The following is a 19,101-nucleotide window of genomic DNA, read 5'->3' on the forward strand; positions in this document are numbered from 1 at the left end:
GTTGTGATACTGCAGGAACCCTAAAGCACTTGGTGTGCAGGTTGKTTTTTTTTGTATGTAAGTAATATGGAATGATTCTATCAAAACAGCACTGTGTGTGGCTGTGTGGCTTTGGAGCCAGGATGCAACTGTTTRTCTGTTTCCTTGTTCTCAGGTTCTTCTCTTGGTTGTCAAGCAGATTTTTCCAGATTTTGAGTTCATGTGGCTGGTGGAAGAAGCTAAGAAGAATCTACCCTTGGAGCTGGATTTTCTCAATGAAGGCAGAAATGCTGAGAAAGTTGCTCATATGCTCAAAAACTTTGATTTCCTGAAGGTGAGGGAACACATATTTCTGTATATGTATTGCATTATTAGTCTCCCTTACTGTGTCTTATGCCCCTCGTTCACAAGCAGAGGAGTCATATGGAGGGAGAATGGAATTCAGCCTGTCTGTTCATGCTAGATTGCTCTGCTGATACAGAGCAGAAAATGCTCTGAGATATGCTTTCTTCTTGTTTGTTTCCTACTGAATGCAGTCTGTTGGGTCAGAAGTGGTGGCTTGGGACCAGCAGTCTCTGGAGCCTGCTACTCATTTTCCCAAGTGTTCCTTCTGCGCTTGTCCAGAAACTGTGAATTTGTCATTCTTTGCTGAGACATCTGATGATACCTTTTCTTGGGCTGTGTCTCAGCTGAGGGCATGAAATGGACATCAAACAGAAAACTAGACTGAAATTGAGGATGTCAGATGGTATTGAGGACACCTTGTATCTCAGGAGGAGGCATATCCACGTGTCCTTCCTCTGCAAAAAAAAGCACATTCTCACTCTAGAATTGGGTGTTCATCCTTCATGCACATCTATGGCTAATGCATTTGTGTTAACCTTTATACAGAAACTCAGCACACATGGGTGCAGCTCTTCCCAATGACAATTTTGCCCCGCCTCCCTTGCCACACATGAAGGTCACTGACAAATGTCTCAAGTACAACCAGACACACACACATCTCACTCTTGGAAAGACATAAGGTCAGGTCTTCAAACCCACATGTTCAGAAATATTTTGCTGACATACAAGAGGCAAAAGCCTCCAGTGTGTGCTTTCTGGAAACACACATAGTGCCATGGTCGCAGTCACTGATGTGACTGTGCCCATGGCACATACAAAAAGGCAGCTAAAAATGCACCCTCCTGTGGACCTTCCTGCATACACACTTCTAAATCAGCTTTTCACCTCCTGTTTATGCAGAAGTCCCAAGATAGAAGTGACAGAGATCTGAAATAAGGTGAGTTTTTGTTAGGCTTATAGGCTGATGTATCTATTTTTATTTGTTTCCTCCATGTAAGGGCTGTAATTCCATGTTGCCTGACTCCAGGTTTGGAGCAGTCCTTTTGGAGCCCAGTGGCAGCAGTGGTCTTTCCATGGGTGCAGATAGCTAAAAGCCACTAGGGCTCTGGAAGGCCAAAGGCCAATGGTTTTGCTGAATGGGCGCTTACCAGAAGTGATGCACCTTAGAGAGTTGTATCTGTTGCAGCTGTAACTAGGATACTGTGAAGTAAATCCCCATGGAGACGGCCAGTCACCTCTTCTCTGGGGTAAGGAGCTATCATGATATCAATATGTGCAACAATAACAAATGACTTGAGATGGCTAAATAATGGATCATTCCATCTGACCTGCCAATTCAGAGAGTGTTCATCGCCTAAAAGCAACAGAAGAATTGGGCTTCTGTATCATAAATTTTCCTAAATATGCTAGAAAGCTGAGAAGTAGATTTTGTGCTGTAAACCTGTTTGAGCTTTTAAAGCCAGAGATAAATTATTTCCACACACTAGCATTACAGCCAAACATCTGTGAGTAATTAAAAAAATCACTGAAGAATTTGGCTGTGATTGAGAGAGGCATCTCTGACAGCATGAATAGTGTTTTACAAGCCCACTGACTGTCCTGTGTAAATCCTGAGACAAGAATGAGTGTCATTGGAAGTGATCTACGGGGTCAGTGAGCTAGATGGGATGAGGTACTGTTAGTTTCAGAGTTAGCAAGCTTTCTCACTAGTCTAACTAAAAACAATGGGCRTCCAGATAAGCTGGGAAGGCTGTGAGTATCTGAAGCCCCCTTCGCTCGTAGTGGATCTGTGGTATTAAAGTCTACACAATGTTCACATGCAAAGCATACCAGGAGTGTTGAATGATGGGACTGAAGGGCATTGAAATTACTCAGCAAAGGAGCCTTTGATCTGAAGTGGCACACACATGGTACAGTAGAAGTGGGCTGTCTAGGACAGGAGCAGGACAGAAGCAGATAGTTTGTAACAGACTGGAACATTGTCAAGAGGTAAAAGTAACAAATGCTGCTTATTCAAGAGCTATGATGAGCTACAGCTGCCTGGCTGTTCATTCCCTAGTTTTGGTCAGTGGATGGACAACACCTCTTATCTCTTCTTGTCCTGCCCCAAGGTGCTGGTCGTGAGTCCATGGCTAAGTCGGGAGGATGAGGAGAGGGGACTGCACAGCTGGCTCACTATTTGCATGATCCAAAATTATTATCTCTATACTGGGGCATTCCCAGTAATGGGAATGGGCAGAGCTCCCCTGTGTCTTTGAAGCCACATGTGTGGCTTCACCCRGGTGCAAAAGTAGATCTGGGCAGATTAAGGGTTTGGTCAGCATAGATGACGTGAAGGATATCCAAAGGGAATTCAGAAAAATGGCTCTTGACAATAGGGACTTCAGCATGGAAGAAATTAGTCTGGAGAAGGAAGCTGGAAAATGGGGAGCCAGTCTGCGTGACACTTGTGTCACTGCCTCCCTGGATGATGCCAGACTTCTTCTCTGGCACCTTACTCAGCTTGATCTACCACAGATTGAATGAAAAGTGCTTTGACATCTTGAACTCATTACTGCATCATTGACAATAAGATAGTTAAGGGTCTCCCAGGGTTTCTGTGACAAGTCCCTTATTTGTGACACTCGGTTTTTCTCCCAGTTCAATTGCAGATGTCCTAAGTATGCAGGGTTTGTCAGCTCAAAGGCGTTCGTGTTCCAAGGGGCACTGCGGAGATACAATTTATGAGGATGGCTTATAATTTTTAAAGCTGCGTAAGTGGACCCTGTGCGTAGCAAACAAGATGCAGTTCCTGTCTAAAGGAGCTGAGTGGATGATTCAGAATCTTGCAATAGGTACTAGTTAAACAGCCCAGCTAGAGGAGCTGCAGAGCAGGTAAGAAAGCTCTCAGAAATCACCGGGAATGGGAGGTGGTCAAAATCCTGTAGAGCGTGGCCAGAAATGTTGCATGAGATCAGATCCTGCTGTGGTTGAATCACTGTGTTATCCTTGTACACATTGCTGCTGTCCTGGGGAAGAGGCTGATAGATGGATTTACTTCCCTTGTGCTCATAAAAAAACCCAGTCCTCACTTCAGCCACTTCCATTTTTACTCCTTTTCTGGGCTGTGTGTGATATGTTGTCCTTCCTTTCCCAAGCTTGCTTGACCTAACCCATCTGTTCCCGTTTCAGGTCCCCAGGATCTACTGGGAGCTCTCAACAAGGCGTGTTCTTCTCATGGAGTTTATGGAAGGGGGACAGGTGAACGACAGGGCCTACATGGAGAGGAATGGCATCAATGTCAATGAGGTAGTTTTTCAGCCATCTCTGAAATGGGTGTGGTGAGCARTGCAAAACTGATGTTGGCCTTGGTGCAAAATAGAGGCTGATAGGGCAGGGTGGGACAGAGCAGAAGAAGAAGCACACACTGATGTGAACAGAGCAATCAGTCTGAGAGATCTCTGTTCTTGTGCTTCTTGGAAAAGTACCTAATCCCTTTTGGGGAACACTCTCCTGTAGGCTGCAGAGCTAAGGAGATCTTCAAGAAGACATAGTGAAAGATGACCATGCTCTTACATTAAAAGACACCCATGGTTTGTTCCAAGATGGCAATTCCTGTTACCCTAAAGGAACAGCTTCAGTTTCTGATTATTTTTATCTCATGGTCTTTGCAGTTAAGAGAGATTTGAAAAGTTCTGTCTGTAGCAAAACACAGTCAGCTCCATTTATCTGGGCAASTCAACTGGTCACAGGTGAGAGTGGTTTCTTTGAATGAGTTTATCCTATTCTTCTGCTATAGGCAGAGGTTAAATCTAGCCTACGCTGTCAGATAGGCATGAATATCCCTCAAGTCTTGACATAGTCAGAAGGGCTTGTTTTGATGCATTAACAGGAGGACTCTTGAGCAATATGTACATTTAGATTTTGAGGTGGGCTCCCTCACAGATCTCAGACAGCAGYCCTGAGATTGGGGTAGCTAGCATAGTGTAGCTCCCTGGGATTTAAGTTGCTTCTTTGGATTTTCTCAAACTGCTGGAGATAGCAAAGTTGTAGAGAAGCAGGTAGTTTCAGTTTTTCTAACTTGCAGAGGCTTTTGCTTAAGACGGGAGCAATGTAGGGTGAAAATTTCTGCTAATTTTTTTGTTTATCCATGCCTTTGGGAAGGTTTTTTCATGATGACTTGGCACAATATGTTCCATGCAGCAGTAAAATCACATATTTTCCTGAGTCTGAGCTGGTCTTTAAAAGATAGCTAAGAAGTAATTTTTAAAAAGTTGTCAGCAGAGTTCTAATATTGCCAAGTATAAACCTCAGAGAGTGCTGGCCATCTATCAGGTAGAGGATATTACTGAGCTCAGTGGTAGGACTGAGTTTTCTTTCTTCCTTTTCTCTCCCCACCCACTGAAATTAATGATTAACTTTTACTGATTGCCAAYAAGGCAAGGTAGAAAGGAGGGAATACTGAGCCTGTCAGAATCATGTGATGGGAAAAGAAGTCTGATGTTATGGCCACAGTATTATGGTGGGGGCACTGCACACCCCAGACTTCTCCTCTGGCAAGGTGCAGCAGATGGGGACAGATATTGCCTAGGTTAATTATTGGCTGCTGCTGTTGTTGCCCTGGGTAAAGGACTGCATGGCATGATGGGGAGGTGAGCAAAAGGCAGCAGACACTGAAAGGAGCATGAGGAGAGGGTGGCAACCCAGGTTTCAGAACTGTGACTTGACTTACAATATGACAGCAATCTTGGCTTTCAAGAGATGCATTAGCTCCCGATAAATCACCCAAATCTATTTATTTTATCAATCCTTCTATCATCTTACTCCATTTTGTTTTACTGTGTGGAGGTAGAAGAGTCTTCACTAAGCAGGATTTCTCTTTTGTGACAATGCAGCCTTGAAAAGCAAGCTGAGCCTCTCTCCTCTAAATGGAAAGGATCCCTGAGGTGAAAGCTCCCTTCAAACCAGGTTACTGACATTTACTTAATACCGTCTGTAGCAGGATTATCATTAAAGCTGCCCAAAAGCACATTAATCTCTCTGGATCCGTCCAAGTGCTGGATTGTAATGGCATTTAATCAGAGAAGGCTTTGATTTCTAAAGACAAGTGCAAACACTGAAATATCTGCCTGTGGAACAGTTACTTATTCATGTACAAGTGTAGCTGAGGAGGAGCATGCAGCTAGGATATTGACAGTGAAAGGGAAATCTGGAGAGGGGAGTTACCAAGAATGAGCTAGCAGGGATTTTAAGGGAAGACAAGACCATTGTAGGGCTAAGAAGGGGGCCCCTAGAAACTGAGCTTTTCCTGTTTCGTAACACAAGAACATTTATGGTCTTGGTTGGGAAGCTGTGTTTGGAAGAAGTGGGTAGAGGAGGGAAGAGAGAAAAATTGGACTGTGGGGCTCTCAAGCCGTTTGTAGCATACTGTATACAGGAGGAACGGAAGGATAGCAAGGCTGCTTAGGGCATGAATTTTTAAAGATGATCCCAAATGGCACAAATGCTCCTTTTGCATCCATTCTGATTATACCTAATACATTTAGAGAGACCTTATTTTTATATCAATCTTAACATTATCTTTGGAGTGCCACATGAGTTCTCCATGTCCTTCCTTGTGAGTTCTCTGCCTGTTTCTGCAGAGGCTGCTCTATSAGCAGGCTGTAGGACCTGTAGAGCTTTCAGATATGCTAATGGCATGTGCTATATTGCCTCAAACTAACCAGCCAAGTGAAGAGTCCCCATGATCATCCTGGTTTGGATTTGAGTCAGGGAAAGGAAATGATGCCATGTACTTAGAGCCTGGTCATGAGCCATGGCTGATTAAGAAGTCAGGAAAGTGTTTTGTCCAGCTGAGAATTGAAAGCAAACAGCTAAGGTACTTAAGATGAGCTATTGTGCACAATTACTGCCATCTGTTACTCCATCCTACTGCGGCWTTTTGCTTCTTTCTATTACTAAATGGGTTCTGCACTGGAGCAGTATCTCTCAGCTCGATAAAGTACCTTCTTGTAGCTTTGCAAYTTGAAATACACTTTCAGTGTGGGATTTGCACTTCTGCCAAGAGTCAGGAGCTGCAGCCGTGTAGCTGCTAAAATTTAAGTGGGATTCCCCAGGATGGGATCCTTTTGTCAGCAGTGAAAACCTCTCATGTCTCAAGTATTTGTGCTTATAACTCTGAAGTGTTAGATGAAGCAGAGCATGGAGAAGAACACTTTCTGGGGAAAATGATTTGTCTTGCTCTTTGCACTTGCTGAGTTAGTCTGGGGAGAGGTTTCTTTGCAGATTCTCCTACATTTCATCTTGTGTGAAGCTTAGTGAAATTCTCAAGGCACTGATAAGCAAAAATAGTGACCTCCAGCATTTTCAGCTTTTGAACTGTGCACAGACACCAGGTAAAAGATTCAAATTACATACAAGCCTGYTTCTTACTGCAAGTTGGTATTGAACATCAGTGTCAATCAATTGCTTAAGTCTCAGTAAAATGCTTTCCATTAAATTCCAGAAAATATGACTGCATTTAAAGCCAAGGGAAACGATCCTGTGGTCATTTTGAGTCTGACAGAGACGCAAGAAACAATTAAAAGAACAATGACTAGTCTTCTCTAGCTGTGTTCTTTTGAGAATCTGTCCAAACTTGCCGAGTTGGTTCCCTGGAGGGGTGAGTCAGAATATTTCTCCCCACATACATGCCGTGGAAGATGGAGCATTGAGCAGGAAAATAATTTTCTGAGCCCCCAACAGAGGGAACAGGGCATGCTAGGAGTGCACTCCAGGAGCCCTAAAAACTATTCCTGTGTCTTAATGGCATCATGTGTGTTCAGACATCACATTGCTGTGATGCTAGATCTGTGCATAGTGATAATACAGCCTAACAGAGTTGGTCCTCACAACTGAATCACAGAGTGTGAAATAGATCTCTTGTGTGACCACCCTAATCTGCTATGGACAAGAGCCATTTCGGAGCAGAGACAGAGGAGTCTTCGAATTGTGACTATTCTCTATCCACACCCTTTGCTAATTTGACACCAGTTTAATTAGGCAGAATTGCCCTAGYGGGATTAAGCAAACTCTTAGATGATCACTGTAATAGCAACAATGAAAGAAAGCAAAAACCCAATACAGTCTTCAATCCAATTAACCTTCGATTAAGGTTCCAAAATCAATGCTATTATTTTGGCCGGAGGAGGTAATATTGAGCCCTGAGAAATGAGCTGCACAATGACCTTTACTTTTAATGAGATCAATAGAAGTTAGTGTCGCCATCTCTTAAAATAATTGGCAAATATTACAGCCAAATTAAGGCCAGAGACTAGTATCTGCTCCTGATCTAAAGAGACAGTCACAGATGGAGTGGGACAGGAAGGGATGATGCCCTATCAGGCAGTTTCATCTAGGACTTATCAGGGGCAGGCAGAGAGATCTTCTCTACAGGACCATGACACAATGTTTTTTTTCTTTGCTTTTCGTCTTCATGTCAGTTGGAGGCATGGAGCCAGAACCACTCCAGCTTGTTTTTCAAGTCCAGCAAAGTATCACTGACTTTCCTCAGATAACCCAGGCTGTTTTGTTATATTGCAACTACCTATGAGCATCATATGTGTGCTTTTCACTGTAGGAATGCTCATAAGCTCAAATTTGCATGCATTCTTTCTTTTCTGAGAGGTTTTTTATTTTGCTAACTCTTGTGTATTGGTACACAAGAGTACTTAAAGATACTCATTTGTGATAAACTTTCTAGAGTTTTGTTATGTCATGTTGCTCTGTCAGCAGGTCTGCTGATTTSTTAAGGGGAGCATTGCATTACAGGGGTAAGGGTGACAGTTTGTCTAGGCTTTTATAACTGATGGCAGCAACATAGTGTGGCTATGTACATATATAAGAAGAAATATATCATTGCTGCTACCTGCACTGCAGCTTGGGATCTTCTGAATTAGATGACAGAAATGCAGTAGGTTTACTTGTTAAATATTTGGTACCCTGGATATGACTCCATTAATTGAAAAAAGTGGGGATTAGTAGGGAAATTGCAAAGCAGGTAAGAAACTCATAGAGGCAATGGTAAAAATTACTATAGTGAAGATCTTATTTAATAAATTTGTGATGACCTCAACACAAACAGAACTGTATCAAGGAGATTGTTGATGACATCATCATCAATGGAGTTGATGGGAGGACTGACATTGTAGAGGAGCACCAGGAAGCAATAGCACTTGTTGGCCTTGAGGACTGAAGTGATAGAAAGGGATGAAAATGAGCAATGTCAAGTGAAAAGTCATGTGCTTGAAAATTAATGAGAACAGTTTCTTAAATATAATGGGAGTTTGTCAGAGGGAAGTGCCATGTTTGAATTAACTTTAGGATATTAGTAGCAGGGTAAGCATGTCTTTCCTGTGCAGTGCAACTGTGTGAAAGGCAGGTAGATTCCTAGGACACATGAGGCAAAGGAGTATCCTGTAGAAGTGGGGTATATTTATCCTGTTTATTCTGCTGATTATTACCTGACTGGTGGACACATTGGAGTAGTAAATACTGGAGAGGAACAGAACTAGTTAAACTGTAGGATTATGCTAGCTGAGGAGATTGTTTAAATTGAACATCATTAAAGTTAGGCTGGGATTTAGGGGAAAGGTTCTGACCATCTAAAGGGTAAATTTTTGGAACARCTGCTGAAGTCATACTTTCTGTCTTACGTATTTCCAGTGAACTTGACCAGTTTATAGAAAGACTATATGATGCTGTACAATAAGAACTCTGCACTGCATTCTTATTTTCTTCTGTATTGGTTTGTAACTCACATAGAAGAGTTTGTGACATGTAACATCTCACCAGACTGAGTACATAAAGAGCACTTCATATGCTTAGATTGGTGAAGAGTAACTCCCAAAGTCTGGCTGCTATACAAGTTTCTGTCACTCCATTGTTTGATTGTTGTCGGCAATCTGTTTAGTCCTCAGCTGTTTYTCTTTTTTTCAAAATGAAAACATAGGGCTGAAAACGTGTGGTTTGCCTGACACAGTCTCATGATCATGTCACATAATTTAGCAATGGCAGGTTGCTATTTGTATTGACTGGTAAGACCACAGGCTCACTTGGTGACTGTAGTCATCGTGTTCTGCTGCAGCACAGACAGGCAAATTTAACTTTTTTTAGGCAGTAGCACACTTTCTGGCAATAGGCAAGGACGTGCCTCTGGCCAGACCCAGAGCCTGATGTCATCCTGACTTAACAAACTAAGCTCTTGCTGATTAGTATAGTTTTTGTTCTTATGTGTTATGTCTAAATTATGCCACTCATGATTACACCTGCTTCTGCCTAGTTCTCTTTCTTGTAGCACATCCAGAACTACAGGATGATTCTGCTTCCTCGCTGTTGACATGTTCTAACTRGTAGACTGTTCCTCCTCTGCCATTCCTTAGCCAACTTCAGCTCTTTTAATCTTTTTCCCAAGTAAATTCCTCCTGCATTCTGCTCATTTATTTGCTCTCTCTGAACTCCCTCTGTGTAATCTGCATCTCTTGTGTTAATGAGGTGTCTGGAAGTGAATACAGAATTCCAAGGATGATTGTTTTTTTTTACAGGGTGCAGCAGAACAATGCTAAGGGACACTGGTAATGATAAAGACCTTGTTGTGTTGGATGATAAACAGGGAAAGGACTGATGACCTTTCTGTGTCGTAACAGAAAGCCTGTGTGTTAACTTTGGTCTTTGCTTCTGTAAATCATTGCAACCTTTTTTCTAATTTGTGATGCACTTTCACCCTGAGGTCTTAAATAGCCTAAAATGCATGCTGAAATCCTCCCTTTTCTGAGCAGAGTTTTTCATAAGTCTGTTTTCTCATTTCGGAGGGAATTCTGTAGATATTATTTATCCAGTCGCCTTCTCAATAAGGGTGGAATAAGGGCCCAAAAAGGTTTAATGTTTTTTCCCTAAACTTCTTCTGAAGAAATGTGAACTCCCTTTGTCTGAAGTGTAAGCATAGGTAACTATTCACATACTACACTCTAAGACCTAGATCTTCTGTATGCTAATGACATAATACAGAATACATTCATATGTTTTAAAGAAGCCATAAAGTTTAGTTGCAGTAAAGATACTGAAGATACTCAAGGTTGCATGTTGGGGGAGAGGTAAATATAAGTACAGCAGGCAAGGGAGAAAGGATGGGGATCTTGCAGTGAATATTGTTTTCTATCCATGACCCAGTCTGTGGGTCTGAGCAGGGCTATGGCCCCTCTCTTTTCATGGAGGATGGGAAGATAGATCTCTATCTGCTTTTTATATTGCACCATGGGCTGCAAGAGGCTACAACCATAGATCTATTTAGTAACCTTTCTGCTGATGGTGACTCAGGAAGGGAGACCTTCTGTGCATCTGGAGCTTGCAGCCATATTGTAAGGTGCTGTTATGAGGTTGGCATGGATGACCTGGCGAGAAGTGTTTTTGTAGGATCCTAAGATACTTGGGTTTGGAGGGGAACCTCAGGAAGTCTTTTATGAAATCGCCTTCTAGGGCAGGGTCAGTTATGAGATCAGACCAGCTTACTCAGGGTGTTAGCCAGTCAGGTCTTTAAAACCTCTAAGGATGGAGATTGCACAACCTCTTTAGCCATGACCAACCAACAGGTTTGTGGAACTGCCAGCTCTTGTCTGGACTTGAGTTTAATGGGTATGAGGCATCATGTTGGGCCCCAGATTGTCCCCAAGTCCTCATCGTCAATGATTCTGTACTCTTCCATGCCCCTGTAGGACAAATAGCTGAGACAGAGAAGGCAAAGCATGGTTAGCTTGGTGTGTGAATCAGTATCAGTGTTGATGCTGTGATCAGTCATGATGTCTGAGTCCATTCCTTCTGGTGTGTGGGTCCCTGGGAGGATGTGCGAATGAATGATATTGTGGGCTTCAAACAGACTATTTGGCATGTCCTTGGACTGTCAGCAAGTGCTATTCAGCTCTTCTAGAAGATCACAGCACCTGGTACTTTGGTCCTATCTAATTATAGAGCTTGCTGATCGAGGAGACTTGTAAGGGTCACTTCATGACTTCAGTGATCTCTGCTGGTGATTCAGAAGGGAAACATCACTCCCCTCAGTTAGTACTTAAAATAACACCTGCATAGTGCAAGGGAAGCTGCACTACAGGAGATCACGAGGCTGTGCTGTGATCACCCATCTCTGTGGATGATTCATCGTGGGCCAGCATTTGCCACGATTCAATGGTGGTTCCAGGTCCTACTTGAGGGACAGAGGACAGGTAGAAGCTGATCCTACTGCTGTCCCTATTGGTGTGCTGCAGGAAGAGTTCCTGTTCTCTCTTCTCATTTATAGTTACTTGGCCACTGTTCATAAAGAATGCTCTTCTCAGAGATGGCCATGTTTCAGAGGTGGGTAAAACAAGCCCTTTTGTGTCTGTTTGGTTTTCTGCAGGACAAGCTGTCATTACTGTCCCTGTTACCTCTTCTACCACCTCTGCTTATGGGGACAGCAKCCGGTTTGCTGCTTACGCAGTGTGTCTGGAGACATGCTTGGAATAATTTATAATGATTGTCTTTTAATTGCTTGTTCAGCACTCTGCTGTAGAGCACTGTGCCTCTCTGGGATGGCAGGGAGGGCTGGTGGTGGGATGGTGGGGCAAGGCTGCTGTGTTAGTGCATGACAAGGGATTGAACCCATGCCCTGGAGATGTTCGCTTGCTCCTAGAAGGTTTTAAACTTCAATAATATCGCTTGGTGATAAGGAGCAGTAGCATGGAGGGACACAGCAGTGACAGGATGATTTAAACAGCTTTTCTGTGCTTTTTCATCTTCACAGACATTGCAAATCAGATTAGCATGGGTCTGAGGAAAGGAAGAGGGAAAGTGGGGGACAGTGTGAGGGAGGGAGGGGAGAGGGAACCCATGTTCACCCTGCTGAGCAGACTGATAGGCTGAGTCTCCCCCCACCCCTTCTCCATTGTGTCCTGCTGCCATCCATGGGTGGAAACACCTGAGTCTTCCTCCAAGCAGTTTTCCCCACCCCAGCACCAATTTCCATGCCTTCCCTGTGAATGCCTGTCCCCCACTCTCTGCTGCCCCACCTTCCTCCTCATTACCATTACCCTATTCCTACCCGTAGGTAGTGTCTCTTTTTTATGCTAGACAAGTGTCCTTAAATAACCCCTGATCCCACAAACACCTTCATGGTGCTCCCTGCATGGATCCTTCCGGGAACACCCTTGCCCACTCTGCTACCTGTAGATGCCAGCAGCCTGTGCCACCATCAGTGTGAGGGGCTGTAGGAKCTCTGCCTGGGGACATCAGCATGTACAGATCTTTGCTCCTCTGAGGGTTGTCATATGGAGGCTGCCTCCCCTCCTGGCAGGCACTCTGCTGTGGGTGACAGTGTGTGATGACAATCTCCTGTCTCTCCACAGATCTCTCGCAACTTGGGGAAGCTCTACAGTGAAATGATCTTTGTGAACGGCTTTGTGCACTGTGACCCACACCCAGGCAATGTGCTAGTGAAGAAATGCCCAACCTCTGGCAAGGCTCACATTATCCTCCTGGATCATGGGCTCTACCAGGTATGTAGAACTATGAGGGACTTCCAGGGCCTTGTGAGGCTTCCTTTGGACATCAGGCTGAAAGAGCACACTCAGCTACAGCCTTGCCCCTGTAAACACATATGAATACATTTTTCCTGTTACTTCCATAACCCTCCAATGATATTTTTTGACTCTGAAATGGAGGATGGGGCACAGGTAAGGGGCATGAGACTTTTCCTTGTTACCTGTCATGTTTCAGGGGATCATGTCTCCTTTCCCAGGTGCTGAGCGAGTCGTTCCGCATGGATTACTGCCGCCTTTGGCAGGCCCTCATCAAGGCCGATATGAAGAGGGTGCAGAAGTACAGCCGGCGGCTTGGGGCTGGGGATTTGTATCCTCTCTTTGCCTGCATGCTCACTGCCAGATCTTGGGAGTCTGTCAACAGGGGCATTGACCAGTCACCAGTCTCCGCCAGTGAGGTAGGTCTTGGGTGTCTTTCTCTAATATRTGTCCTTCCTTCCTCTCAGGTGCCTTTTTCTGTTGAAATCACTTGCACTACTAATATTGCAGCAGTGCTGGGTAACCCCTGGCAGCTCTGAGGCAATTTCTGCATTGATAGCTGAGCTAGTGGAAGCCAGGACTGCTTCTGCAATGTGTTTTATAGTGGCTGAATTTAATTTCCCAGATTCACTTGTCATGGGCTGCTTACATTTTGTGTAGTATTTTAATACCTAAGTGTTCACTGTTTCTGGCTGAGGAAATATTTGGTTGTCCTTTTCTTAAAAAAATGTTGAATGCAGCTGTGCAGGAAACTATCAAGGAGGCTAGGATAAGGTAGAGGAGACATAAAGACATGAGAAGGATAATGCATTATCACTAYTCATGTAAATGACTATCAGCACTGATATAAACTCCTAAAAACCTCTGGAAATTACCTCCCAATCAAAAACCCTATTAACTTGGAGTCAAGGTTGCTTAACTGCTGATCCTGTCAACTCAATCTCTACAAATCTGAGAAATTGCCACTTGCATTCTCCACCCTTTCATAGCCACATGTGTGGGGAGTCCTTCTCATGCCTCCTTGCACACCGGACCCATACACACCCACCCCACCTTAAGAATAGTAACAGCCCTGCCAACTGTGCTGTTTCTAGAGAGGAACATAACCGTGATGTGATTTCAGCCAATGGATGAGTGTCTGTAAGGAGAAGTGTGTTGTATCCTATGGTTTGCTTTTATCTGCACACATTTGTGGTAGAGAGGACAGAATTCATTTAAATAGCATTTTAATATTGTCCTATGAAATTCTCTTCTAAAAGTTCCTTCATTTTGAGGGSTGTGGGAGAATGTGCTGCACTAGCTTGTCATTATACATAGCAATGAGTAGGTCAAATACCTTGGGTAATGGACCCCCCTCCCAGCTAGTAATTTGATTGGTTTCTAYCTGAATTGATTTTCTGCACATCAGAAATAATATAATAACTGTATAACAAATCTGTGCTTGATCTGGTGAGTTCTGGAGCTGGTAACTCCAGAAAAAATTCAGAGGCACCAAAGCAAATTGGCACATCCTGACTACAAGGCCAGTTGAATCTGAGTTAGTGAGCAATGTTTATTGCCAGCTTGCCTGTGAAGGTTAAGYCAGAGGTGTAGCTGCAGCCATATAGCACGTTGTGTGTGCTAATGAACTTTGTCATTGAGTTGAATTGCGTGTATGGAAGCAGCTCTGTTGTCTTTGCCTACATGACACAATTAATGTTGAAACTAGATAATCCTGCAGCAGATAATGGGGAGCTGAGCAGATTTGCTGTGGCATTAGGAAATGAGCTGCTGCTTGCCCTTACTTCAGAGGTGAATTTGAAAGATTTTATCAGCAACAAGAGCCGAACGCTGTGTAGGCAGGTACGTACCATCAACGCAGAGCTCCAGAGAGTGTGCCTGAGGATGTATCAACATGACAGTAGCCTGTGAGACAAGGAAGTAACCTTCCTGGAACAAAATCTTATCAGTAGTGCTGTACCCAGTCTGGAACACTGCATCTTTAGAAAGGTTTGATGAAACTGGGGCAAGTCCAGTAGGAATCTACAAGGACCTGTGGCCAAGCAGGTGCAACCCATGAGCTAAGTCTGAACAAGCTAGGTCAGAAAAAAATGTGGAAAAGACAGACCAAGAAGACTTGTAGAAGTGATTTTTGAATTTCTTAAAGAGTGCTGCAAGCAGGACAAGCAGTCACGTGTTTAAATTCAGCTAAACATGAGAAAAGCCAGATCTAATGGCAAAGCAGTGCAATGCTAGTGCAGATGGTCTGGGAAGGTTTTGTGTTGTGTTACTGGAGAGTTTTAGGTGCAGTCTGGGCAAATGTAAGAGAATTGCCATAGGTATAGTTGTGCCTGCCTTAAGCCAGGGCCAGGCAGCTGATCGCTCAGGGTGGCTGCTAGCCTCATCTCATCTGATTTTATAATGTGTTTTGCTGCGTCCTGCAGCAACCTCAGCAGCTGCAGCCAAGGGGCTTTTCTCAGGTCCTGTGGCATAGCTCATTTCTTCCTCTGCACCCAGGCTTTGCCCTTGACAGAAAATGACAGTTCTGATGACAGATCATGTGGTTGTTTTGTGATGTGGACAAGCAGCTGGAGCTAAAAATAAAAAGAAATAGAAAAGAAAACCTATGTGACGAAAATAAAGTAGGCTCTGCAGTGATGCTGGCTGGGAAAAGGGATCAGAGATTATCAGGGAGGAATTCTCTGCCAACAAATAATGGAACAAAACATTTAACATTTAGGAGAGCTAAGCATCTTCTTGCTGAAGCCTTATGTATCTGGTCAGTGAGGGACGCAGGAGAACACAAAGATTTGTTTGTCATCAGCAAAGCAATCATGGTGGTGTGAGATCTATGCATCTCTGACCATCATGACCTGCACATGGAGCAGGTCTGTTCCTTTATAATGAGTTTGAAGTTCACAAAGAGTGAATGTGAGATCCCACATCATGAAATATAGGCTGTCCCTCATTCTGGAGGAGAGAAGGCTTTTAGACCTGTCATTTCCAACAAAGAAGCCTCCTTCATGTAAAAAACATCTGGACCTGGATCTCCCATGCACACTCACCTTCTCTCTCCTTTCTTCCTGATGTGACTTGCCTGCCCRCAGGACATGGAGATCCGGTCGAATGCTGCTACTTACTTGCCCCAGATCACCCAGCTCCTCAACAATGTCCCCCGCCAGATGCTGCTTCTGCTGAAGACCAATGACTTGTTAAGGGGGATTGAGTCAGCCCTGCACACACGGGCCAGTGCCAGCTCCTTCCTCAACATGTCTCGCTGCTGCATCAGAGCCGTTTCCACGTGAGTCTCTTTTCCAGTCACCAGAGGCCAGATTGGGAGCTCACTGTCCCTTTGGTCCAGGAGATGAGAGAGATCCCAGGTACAGCAGGCCAGTCAGGGGCCAGTCCCACTGCAGCTGAGCAAGATGAGCAGAACAGACCCTGAGATGGAGGTCAGGTCCAATCAAAAGTCCACATGATAAGGCAGCATCCTGGTGATGGGACAGGTCTAAGAACAAACCAGAAAGTCAATCTGTAAATTCCGTCTGGTGGTCGTCAGGCAGGTCCGCGGTGACAAGACAGGGCTGGGGTCAAGCAGAGAGGTYAATATGTGAGTTGAGGTCCAGGCCATGGGGCTTCACAGCAGGGCATGAGCTGGGGACCATTACTCTCCAGTGTAGCTCAGGCAGGAACTGAAGCTGTAGGTCTGAGATGAACTGGGATTCCTGAGCCTCTGAGCAGAGGGTTGGAGAAGATTCCAGGCCAGTCAGGGCCATTGAGGCTTATTAGAGCCCTCCACTCAGGCAGCCTGACAAGGCTGTGGCTTGACATCTTGAACTCTCATTCTTAGCTGTGGATCTCTCCCCCTCCTTATGGTCCTACCACTGCTCAATTACATGTCTCAGCCTCTGTCTGTGCTGTTCTCAAATCCATCAGCCATCCAGAGAATAAATCTGTCATCCTGGCAGTGGGGACAGGAATAGAGTTTGAGGCCTTAGGTCAAGGGCTTAGGATTTGTCCCCCAGAGGAAGAGAAGGGGCTTCCTGCCCGTTACAGGCATAATCACAGGGCAGTATTTGTGGGTAGGACAGAATGTGCAAGTCCACTGCAGCCTGATTGAGTGGATAGGACTAACTGAAGATCAGACTGATGTTTAAAAGTCGGGAACAGGAGTTGTGCGAGTGATTTCCCATCTGTGAGTCCTATGAGTCAATGCACTTCTGCCTCAGATTCCTCCTCCTTGCAGATGAAATAACAGTTATTTCTTGGGCTGATGAAGGACCTGTGAATCGCAAATAGCCCCTGCTAAAGAAAGGTGGAGAAATACTTTTCCTGGAATTTGTGTGTCAGGGTTGCTGGGCGCTCAGAAGTGTGCTACAGGAAAAGCAATAGGAGTGTGTCCCTGTCCCTGTGAGCCGAAGTGAAGCTGGACACAGGAGCTGAGAGATGCCATAACCCAGGATCACTACACACACTGGGAAGAGAACTGAGTTCACAAGAGAGCAGGCTGTCTCTTCTGACAGACTAATTCTAAGAAAGGCAGTCCCCAGCTCTACAGAAGCACTGCTTAGAGAAGATCCCTGATTCATGAGGATTCTCCACATGTGGAATGTTGCTCACCCTGGGGAGGGTCAGTTGTACTGAAGATGTAGGACAGGCCTCCTTCCTCCTGCGCTGTTTCCTGCTGGATCTAATGCAGCTGTTTCTCTCATTCTAGGTACCAGAGGAGCAAGAGTCACTCGCTTTATAGGAGGGCCCAGATCTCATTCACAGAAGCCCTAAGCCTGTGGCAGATCAACTTGTATGAACTCTTTCTGTGGCTGAAGGGGTCCCAGCTGGGGAACTGGGTCATTGCTCTCCTGAGACGGATGCACCATTTCACATACTGACATGAACTGGTGGGAGAGGCCCGGGTGCTCCCTCCCTCCCTTCTGCTCTCCATGGCATTGCCTTTCTGACTGTTCTGTTCACATTACACACTGCACTGTCCTTGTCTTTTACAGCATTAACTTCCTCTGTGGCACAGAGAGGTTGAGTTGGCACCAGAGCCCTACTGTTTCGTGGTTTAGGAAAAGTAGGTGTGTGATACTTTGTCAAGAAAGACAGGATATATTCTTTCCTCATTGATGCAGGTTAAGTTCCACTGTCATTCTAGTGGGATTGCACTGGAAGCAAATGCTTCTTTGACTCTTTCTTAAACAATCTTGGAAAATTTAGGAGGATCTCAAATGTACCTGGAATGCCCCAAAACATTTCTCAGACCCTCAGAGAGAGGTGGTAAGTCCCTTTAAAATGCAATCGGGTTTGTATTAGTTTGTGCAGTCTTCCTAGTCTGATTTATTTTCAGCTATGCAGAAGGTTTCTCAAAGGAGTGAGACCTGTGGAAAGCTGTCACTAGGGTTTTCTCTTCCAGCACCAGGGAAGGAAGACTCATATGGTGAGAGTGGGGGACTGGGAATCCAACATTCTAAGGTTCATCTCCAGTCCTGCCAGCGAGTGCCTGTTTTTGGACTTTTCCTGGCCTTTTTCCTTGCATGTGAAATAGGGGAAGGGGACGATGGTCTTGCCCCTCTTCTGAAATTCAGGGAAGGCGGTAGGAATGACAACTCAGGGCTCTGAAATTTGCTTGTAATGTATGTGTAGTATGTAATACTTCCACACAACAAAATAAATGTGTTGTATTGAAGACCTTTGGGGGAGGAATGCCTGGCTGTGCACTAGAGTTATGTTTGGGCCTCTAAACTAAGTCCTGTTTCCATTTCTCCATTGAGTGAGTGATGCCAGACAATGCTGAAAATTCCTTGTAAGCAAAATGTCAACTTGGTCTTTATCCAAGAGATTTGTACCACATCTGAGTCCTCTGGTACTGCATCAGATGTGTGTTGGGATGGAATGGAGGAGCAGGCATCTTTCTGCTGGGAGAACACCTCACACCCTTCCACCTAAATCCACGCTGAGCCTGCCTCCTCCCTGCCTGTGGGAATGCGCTGCAGCACACTCTGTGAGATACCACTGTTCCCATGCCACACCGAGGATTTCACCTCATCCCTGCCTGTGATGTTTTACTGCTCCTGCCTCAGACAAAAACCTGCCATTTGCTCAGTGGTGCAAGTGACAGGTCTGATGGCTCTGACTCTGCAGTTGTGGGACAGCTACCAGAAAGTCTCACCTAGAGGCCTGCTTTATGTGAGACATATTTGAGATACTGGGAGACATCTCTGCTGCTTGTAAGAATTCC

At 44.7% G+C, this 19,101-nt stretch overlaps 1 protein-coding gene across 3 annotated transcripts in view; it reads left to right on the top strand.

Moving 5' to 3' along the window:
• Positions 1–18,591, top strand: part of ADCK1 (aarF domain containing kinase 1) — a 73,294-nt gene extending 54,703 nt beyond the window's left edge. For all 3 annotated transcript variants that reach the window (XM_057380414.1, XM_057380500.1, XM_057380577.1), the window contains exons 6-11: positions 155–313; positions 3,496–3,612; positions 12,714–12,863; positions 13,106–13,303; positions 15,971–16,164; positions 17,581–18,591. In XM_057380414.1, the coding sequence (XP_057236397.1) occupies positions 155–313; positions 3,496–3,612; positions 12,714–12,863; positions 13,106–13,303; positions 15,971–16,164; positions 17,581–17,752 (990 nt within the window). In that variant the 3' untranslated portion in view covers positions 17,753–18,591. The remainder of the gene's footprint in view (positions 1–154; positions 314–3,495; positions 3,613–12,713; positions 12,864–13,105; positions 13,304–15,970; positions 16,165–17,580) is intronic.
• The last annotated feature ends 510 nt before the right edge of the window (positions 18,592–19,101 follow it).

The sequence above is a fragment of the Malurus melanocephalus genome, unplaced genomic scaffold (genome assembly GCF_030028575.1).
Source record: "Malurus melanocephalus ecotype Western Australia unplaced genomic scaffold, MMel_1.1 scaffold_0, whole genome shotgun sequence".
NCBI classification, from domain to species: Eukaryota; Metazoa; Chordata; class Aves; order Passeriformes; family Maluridae; genus Malurus; species Malurus melanocephalus.